The 8,688-nt window shown below is 33.6% G+C and overlaps 1 protein-coding gene, 1 long non-coding RNA gene and 1 pseudogene across 2 annotated transcripts; all 3 read right to left on the reverse strand.

The window, feature by feature from the left end:
• Nucleotides 1-457: 457 nt before the first annotated feature.
• On the reverse strand, nt 458-4,681 carry LOC126766177 (NADH dehydrogenase [ubiquinone] 1 alpha subcomplex subunit 9, mitochondrial-like; annotated as a pseudogene).
• A 1,723-nt stretch (nt 4,682-6,404) lies between these two features.
• Nucleotides 6,405-7,460, reverse strand: LOC126766282 (uncharacterized). The gene is made up of 3 exons (XR_007668812.1): nt 7,183-7,460; nt 6,527-7,112; nt 6,405-6,467 (listed from the first exon to the last, which is right to left on the reverse strand). It is a non-coding gene; the product is annotated as an uncharacterized LOC126766282 (long non-coding RNA).
• A 68-nt stretch (nt 7,461-7,528) lies between these two features.
• On the reverse strand, nt 7,529-8,287 carry LOC126766227 (uncharacterized). Its single transcript, XM_050484124.1, has 2 exons — nt 7,824-8,287; nt 7,529-7,753 (listed from the first exon to the last, which is right to left on the reverse strand). The coding sequence occupies exons 1-2, from the start codon at nt 7,982-7,984 to the stop codon at nt 7,600-7,602; spliced, it is 315 nt and encodes a 104-aa protein (XP_050340081.1). The 5' UTR covers nt 7,985-8,287; the 3' UTR covers nt 7,529-7,599.
• Between the last annotated feature and the right edge of the window lie 401 nt (nt 8,288-8,688).

The raw sequence follows: 8,688 nt of genomic DNA on the forward strand, positions 1-8,688 counted from the left end.
AAATTTCCTTGTGCTGGTATGCAGCTCTAAGGAAATGAAATTTTTTTGCTATACATATGTTCAATCAAGTTTTTAATTAAAGGTCCGTATCCAGTTCTGAAGTAATTGCACAAGGAAAAAAATGCATTATTTCTTCAAGTAATTTTGACAGCTGGTTACGCATTGTGAATGATCCACATTAGAAGAGCAAGAGAGAATAAACAAGCTTTGTGCGTAATATGTATGTATGTATGTGTGTAGTAACACAAATATTTTCTTTGCGATTTAAGGCATGGTATATATATATATATAGTAGTAAAAAGAAGTTTAAATTAGCTTACGCAACACTATTTTGCCATGCTCAGTAGCAATACTGGCATAGTATTTAAAAAAATAAGTGATTGTTCGAAATATATTCCCTTTGAAATTATTCAAATCGATAATAACTTGTTTGGCCCAATTAAAAATACAACTCAAATTCCTTAATTTTTAATATCGGTTCATTATTAGCCAAATTACATTTATTTGTTTTTTTTTTTAGTTTAAATATCAACTTCCTCACCATTCATAATCGGCCATAATTCACTAGATGCAAATGTTTCTTTTTCAAATCGCTGCTTGGTCACCAACGCTGCCAACTTTCATTTGATGAGTGTTGTTTATAATTTGCGTAGTTCTTCCCGATGTTCTATCGGTTTTGGTGGAGCTGATTCCCCCCACTCTCCCAATTCGGCATCATAATATTGCGTAGCACGATATGGTCACAATTCCCATGGTACTTCCATGGAGGTCAATTGTACACCCAAATTCTTCAACCACGGTATATCGGAGGGAACTACATCGATAATACATTCGCGATCGATACGTTCCGTATGTAGCTCACCAATAGGTTGTCCAGGACAGATAAGTTCAGTGAACTTGGCCTCAGTATATACAGTAATAAACCTTTTCTTTGTTTACATACATATACTCACCTCCAGAAAATCTTAGGGTGTTATATTGCACTTTTTTTTGCTACTTTCATGGTAATCAGGGTGTTGTGTTAGCATTTAAACTACATATAAATTTTAAATTTTGATGACCGAGACTTTAAAAGATATTAAATAATGCAAGTGTTTACGTTATTTAAATGATTATATTGAATTACTTTGCATATCTGTTCAATTTTATTGGGATATTAGTTGTTGTTTAATGTTAAATCAGTTGTTTTTTTTGTGCAATCTAAACACGCTTCAAGTATTTCCAAATTTTTGCATGCAGTGGGATACAATCCTGGGTGGTAATTTGTCGTTTGACATATACAAATTGACAACTCGTTAGCCGTTATAGGAAAACATCAATTGGAAATTGAGTTTGAAATGAAACATATGTCGAAGTTTTTAATAAGAATGCATATTAGTGTTAATAATAAAGTTTATATTAAAAATTGTAGAGCCTTTTTATTGCTGCGAAAATTCACAACCCGACGTTTTAAAATACTTTTTATAATATGTTTATTTTAAGTTGTAAAGGTGAAAATAGGCCTACTGGGGAACCGAACACCTAAAAAACGGTAACGCGCTTTATTGCAAACCTCTGGGTAGGTGTGGAAAATGCAAAACTTAAATATTCAAAAATAAATGATCAAAAATAGTATACGGATGAGAATTAGAACGATGTATTAAAAATTCAGCTTCAAATGCCTAAATATCTTCTTTCTAAATTAAAATTATTGGTAATAATATTTCAAAAGCTTACGAATACAAACCGTTTTATGTTTTTTGTCTGTCAATTGTAAACAAATACATTCAGAAGAAAACTCACCACCGAGAAATCTAAAAACAGGGCTGCTTTTTATTAATAAGTACTCACTAAATAAAGAATATATTACTATCAGTAAATAATATTTTTATGGGCGAAACATGACACACTATAGCGTTTAAATCAAATATTAGTAAATATATGTCATTAATAAATTATTTCCTTTTATATTAAGCAACAATATTTATAATTTTCATTATTTAATAGAATAAATTTGCTAAGTATTTACTGCCTCAATATATACAGCACTGCGTTGCTACCTCTGAAAATCCAAGATGGCCGCTATTCACCCCTCAGAAAGCTACCACGAAAAGGTTATCTACTGTATATACTGTGAACTTGGCTTTCAATAAGAAGATAGGATAGGATTTTTGCGCATAAAGCTTAGTACGCAGCTCTTAAGAAACGTAAAAACTTCATACAAAAAAACGCTTGAGAAACGGTCAAGAAACTTTCCCGCGATAAGTTTACTTGTGCTAGAACGCAGCTCTCAAGAAATCTAGTACTAATTTTTGATACTTTTTTTCAGTAAAATGTGAATATGGCAAACCTGGTTTTACGAAGAAACATCAAATCAACAATTGTTTCTTGAAGGAAATTCGATGTAATCGTCAAATTCATCCTAAATTAGTTGAAATCATTATTATGAAGTATTTTCCATTTTGAAATGTTGTATAAAACCTACCAATCATCAACAACATTTCTTAAATCTCAATGAAAATATTTATGTTACCATACACATACACACATACATATTACGCACAAAGTTTGTTTTCTTTGTTTATTCTCTCTTGCTCTTCTAATGTAGATCATTCACAATGCGTAACCACCTGTCAAAATTACTTGAGAAATAATATAATTTTTTTCTTGAGCAATTACTTGAGAGCTGCGTACCAACCTTAACACGATGAAACCAGTCAATTAATTCGCTCAGCTGGTAACGCTTTGGTCTGCAAGGTGGGTGTTTAGCATATTAGAAAGTATGTAAATTCAATTTTGCTCAAAATCTACCCAACAGCTTAATAAACCTGACCAGCAGTATCGGGGTCCTAACCGCAATTGACAATAGCTTGTACAACATCCGAGTGTGCTCACCGGAGTATTTGCTCTTCAAAAAGTTACTTCCTCAAACACAAAGCTCATTGGTTTGGGACTAGCGTTTAAAGGTTGGTATGCAGCTCTCAAGTAATTGCTCAAGGAAAAAAATACATTATTTCTCAAGTAATTTTGACAGCTGGTTACGCATTGTGAATGATCTACATTAGAAGAGCAAGAGAGAATAAACAAAGAAAACAAACTTTGTGCGTAATATGTATGTGTGTATGTGTATGGTAACATAAATATTTTTATTGAGATTTAAGAAATGTTGTTTATGATTGGTAGGTTTTATGCAACATTTCAAAATGGAATATACTTCATAATAATGATTTCAACTAATTTAGGACGAATTTGACGATTACTTCGAATTTCCTTCAAGAAACAATTGTTGATTTGATGTTTCTTCGCAAAACAAGGTTTGCCATATTCACATTTTACTGAAAAAAAAAGTATCAAAAATTAGTACTAGATTTCTTGAGAGCTGCGTACTAGCACAAGTAAGTTTGTCGCAGGAAAGTATCTTGACCGTTTCTTAAGCGTTTTTTTATATGAAGTTTTTACGTTTCTTGAGAGCTGCGTACTAAGCTTAAAGCAGACAAATAATCAAACGTTCTACACCAGCTTCTTTGCTGATTCAATAAAAAAAATAAAAATTACATGGTAAATCTTTTAAAATAAAGTTTAATTTTCGCTTACCTAGCAATGCGACGTGCACCTTCCACAAGCACGTCATTGAAAGTGTAAACACAATGGCTACGACAGACTGCAGCGGCACGACAATGAACTGAAAACGTCGTTGTTCATCTTACTACATGTACATTTTGAGAAGCAACAACAACACAATGGCCGGCATGTACACAAAACAACGCAGTTGTCCATTTTGCATGTACACAATTTCGTTGTGGCCATACTAATACCTTTCACTTCAATGAAATTTTAATATTTTGTTCAAAGTGAAATTTTTTATGCAAAAAATAAGTAAATAGGTAAATATTTTTGCTTTAAATTATCACTTGTTATTACAAATGATATAATAGAGCTATAATATAGCTATTTTATGCTTTTATTTGTAAAATAGCATCAAGTTTGTTAGAGCTGTGAATAATTTTACATTTTACATATTAGTGGCATCACCACTCTACTTCCTCTTTCTATCTTCCATTCTACTGTCAACTCTACTGTCGTTGGCAAAAATAGGAGCAAATTGAAGTTAGCGAGAACGACAACTGTCGGCCTGCAGTCGTGTAGTCGTGCAGCTGTCAAAATAACACTGCCCATAAGAACGTGTGTATTTTAATATTTGACAGATGTAGTTTGCAGTCTGTCGTAGCCATTGTGTTTACACTTTGAATTTAAAATTTTGTCTCGAATTCACGACCAACTAAGTTCATAAATACATTTGAGTACTTCACAGCGCCGCGTATCGCTTTTACATCTCTTAAACCATAAAATTGGAACAGCACCTGACCCATTACACAGCAGTATTAGCGAGGCGATGTTTAGTTATTCCGTACTTTTATTGGAATAAAATCCTACCCCGATCTGTTATTTATCGTCTCAAGGGAAACTTGCACACATCTTCCAGATTCAAATAACTAAATAAACCATCGTAAAGCATTTAACCATGAAATAAACTCAAAAAAATTGCCTTACGAAAACCTTCGTTACGATGGCAAAAATGTAAATATGGCTGTGAATGAGTATAATCTGGACCCCACTATTCGGCATGGTTGCTTATTTGTTCGTAACATTTTTCTGTGGTGAACATTTATTAACTTACCACAGTTAAAAAGACGCATAAATAAGAAACTTAATTTTTCATGTATTAGCTCATATTGTTCTCATCTTTAAGAATATATATTAAAGTAAAACGATTTTCTTTTGAAAATATATTAAACTTTTATATATAACCAATATTCTTGGGACAACATTTCCATAAATTTTAAGAAAATAACACAATACAACCATTTTCCGGGTAAAAGTCGGTCATCTTTGTTAAACGTCGGCCATCTTGGATTCCAGTAGAAACTCAACCCCGGACTACACTTGACGTTTCTACAGTGGCACCTCTCAGCTGTGCCTTTGTTTACTTAACATCAGCTGATAGTGACCTTACTCCTCCTCTACCATGATTTAAGGAATGTTGTTGATGATTGGAAAGTTTTATACAACATTTCAAAGTGAAAGTTTATTTATAATAATGATGTTAACCAATTTAGGACAAATTTAACGATTACTTTAAATTTTCTCCAAGCAACAATTGTTGGTTTCATGTTTCTTCGCAAAACCAGGTTTGCCATATTCGCACTTTATTAAAAAAATGTATTAAAAATTAGTACTAGAATTCTTTAGAGCTTAATTTAACACTAAAAAACTTCTTGATCATTTCTTAAGCGTTTTTTTTGTATGAAGTTTTTGCTTTTCTTGATAGCTGGAAACCCACCTTAAGGAACGAATCCTAAAATACATTCTCGCTCTGAAAAACAATTATTTTACTTTCGACTACAATTTACAAAATTACTTAAATCTAAGTGTTTCTGGACGTAATTTGTACATACATATATGCAAATCAGTACCATTTACGTCGTCAAATACTGCTTGCAAGGCTATCATATGCTCCATCAACATATCTGTTGGTTTTGAGAGTCCTCCTTCAGAAAGGTGATCCACTCAAGTATAAGACGAACAATTTTCTGAATTGGCACAAATTTCGGGGTTGTGTTTACCGAGTTTGTGGCAGATGTACATTGCCAAATTCTCAAGTCCTCGTTGAGAATCTCCAAGTCATCATTTTTTTCAATTGGGTCAGTGGAATTTAGATCAACTGACACACGTTGAAAAATATTACCTGCAAAAATATAATAAACATACATACATGCCTATAAATAAATGGAATAAATTGTTAGTTAAGATTAATATTATAATTAGGATAAGAAACAGTGGATAGTATGCAAAAACTTAGTTTGTATGTAAGTACATATTTACATTTGTTGTCTTCAATACATTCTTATATAAGAATGTTTTCTGCAGTTTTAGGTTTATAATACTATGTACGTTTAATATTTTGATAATCACCGGTTAGGGATAAGTAATTTCATTCCAAATCTGGTGTGATGTCGACTTCAACATTTCCTTCTTCTGTGAACGTTCCTTCGTTGTGACCAAGTATATAGGAACGCAGCCTATATTTGAACTCCTGCCTGTCAGGGTGATCGTGAAGACCGCCTTTTGACCTGATTACGCCAAACAAATTTTCCAAAACGTCCTGGTTTAATCGGTAGTTCAAAACGTAATTAATTTTGTACTGCTGTCTTAAGTCATCCAGCAGCAATTTCAATACATTATTGCTTTGGAGTATATCTGTAAATCATAAGTAAAATCAAAAACTGTAGAAAATCAACTTATATAAATATATAACTTGAGTATTACCTTTTTGGAATGGAAGCAACCCATTTTTACCAATGACTCTCATTGATGAAACCATTTCCTTCATCTGTTCCAGTACATTATTTTGCTTGTTCAAAGCCAAACCGTTCCCTCACTCCAACTTTGGGCACCCTGACATTCATTAGATCAAACCAGTCATTTGTCTACAAAGTTAATATTTATTATAATGAACATTTTGATTAATATTTTAAATATTACTTACAATTTTGAAAAGTCGATGGCATTCCTCCCAATTTTCGTTATCTAGTAGACCTAAACTAGCCGCTCGAGTTATTGCTTGAGCAATTGTGTGGGAGAACAATTTTGTGGCTAGTTTAACCTTTTGCCTTTCAGTTCCTGTTACAGACAAATGCTTCTGGGAAATTTTGTGCGTGATGGACAGCTCGTTGGACGTAAGCGAGAGCAGCTTCAGAATAATGTCTTTTCTAACAATTTTTCCATTGATAGTAAAGCCTTTATCCAAAAAATGATTTCTCTGTAGTTTTATTAAGTGGGGGACATCAGCAAAAACTACAATCCTGTCTCCGTTGTGTGAAAACCTGCAATAGAAAAAAAAGAACACAATTTAAAGTATATCATAATTTAAATAATTGTTTAGTGAATGTACAACGGTTTTTCCACATTAATTTCAAGATCATTATACATATAAGCCTCTATTTGATCCACCCAAATCGCTTACAATGGCAACAATATTGTAACCGCACTTTTTAACGCTTGACAAAATGCTAAATAGTACTTCCTTCGTCATTTTGCAGTCATATTCGAAGAACACAAGCTGTTTCCATTTACTTATCAAACATAAAAGAACAAAGTACATTAGAAAAAATTGATTGATTGCAAATTTATGAGTTTAATTACCTCTTATCATTGCAACCTGAACGTAGTTAACAGGAGGCAATGTCGAATCAGTGGATCTATCGTAACAGTAACTCCTTCTGACCTTCATGCCGTCAAAACTGAGTACACAAATTTTTTGCGCTTGTGTTAGCTCAGTTGCTACCTTCAAAAGTTTCATCACCGGCTCTATGACACCTAGAGCTACGTCAATTTTCTTTGACCACCATTGCAGAGTGTGCACACCTGGAAGAGGAAAGTTGTTTCTCCGTAAAAGTTTGTACGCTTTCGGGCTCGTTGAATATAGCGTGATCGACTTAGATATGTCTTTTTCTTTCCAATTCCGCCGTTTATTTTCATCCCTTAATTTTTCAATCTATGTATGTGTAATGAGCTTTAATACTTATATATTTTGCAACATACTTTTTAGAATTTGGGCACTTACCTTGCCGTTGGTGAAAATGCAGCTAAGTTTTTGCCCCAATTATTTCTGTGGAATTCCGAGGTTTTAATAGAAATCCTCTGGCGTTTAATTTCTGCTAACTGCTCGTTTTTGCACTTATTCAAAATTCTAACAACACTATTCAGCCTATGTCTAAAAAGAATAAGAAATACACATACTTATGTAAGGAAAAGATACTTCATCAATATCAATTAGGACTAACATTTCTGTTTCCAAATGCAGCATTTTCTCGTCTTTCTCATCGATGACCTCCTCTCCTGCGGTTTGAGGTGCCTCTCCAACCTCGTCTTCTTGAATTACTTCAACAGGGGCGGCATTCTTCAACATTGTTGTTAACATCTCTTTTTTGGAACGAGACTCCATCCTTTTCTGCCGTTCATTAGCCTCTGCAGGAGCAGTGGTTAACGTGGGAAAAGCGCTAGGTAGCAACTTAGTTGTAGTCTGCGAGCTTAAACCTGCAAGAGTGTTTGGTTATAAAAGTAAAATTATTGTAATCAAAATGCTATAATTACCCATTTCAAAGTGCAAGTTTCTTTCGAAGGCTTCTGGCGCGAAGTGCACTTCACAAATGCATGCATTTTTAACATTAATTTTGTCCGTACGACGACAAAAATGAATCCATTGTTTTAGTACTGTTTTATCTTTAGGGAAATGGAAAAATCTCCATTTCGTAGCACAATTTTCACCATTATTATTATTGCATCCGAACACTGCGCAACGCATTTTAAAAAATATAAAATTTTACAATTAATACAACACTTGAAAACACAATTCGAATTCACTTTCAAAAGCGCGGGCGAATATTAAGTCAACCGTGACGTCAGCAAGAACAGCTGACTGAAAGCAAACATGCGCATTGCGTAATCTCTTTCTCTATCATTCTTGAGCGGTACTCACATTTCCAGTGACAGGAGAGTTGGGCATCTCTTTATTTCTGCTGCAAAAACGATCTTTGACGACTGATGTGCTGAGCGACAGACTTCAAGCGACATCTCTCACTTTTTACGTTCTTTTCTCGTTCTTATGGACACAATTATTTAGACAACTGCACGGCTGCAGGCTCTCAG

The sequence above is a fragment of the Bactrocera neohumeralis genome, unplaced genomic scaffold, assembly GCF_024586455.1.
Source record: "Bactrocera neohumeralis isolate Rockhampton unplaced genomic scaffold, APGP_CSIRO_Bneo_wtdbg2-racon-allhic-juicebox.fasta_v2 cluster11, whole genome shotgun sequence".
NCBI lineage: Eukaryota > Metazoa > Arthropoda > Insecta > Diptera > Tephritidae > Bactrocera > Bactrocera neohumeralis.

What these genes read in the sequence shown, in the direction of transcription:
- LOC126766227 (XM_050484124.1), bottom strand. Translation starts at nt 7,984, where the DNA reads ATGGAGTCTCGTTCCAAAAAAGAGATGTTAACAACAATGTTGAAGAAT. An exon ending in CTGCATTTGGAAACAGAAAT is followed by an intron (nt 7,754 to 7,823) that starts GTTAGTCCTAAT and finishes TATTCTTTTTAG; the next exon opens with ACATAGGCTGAATAGTGTTG.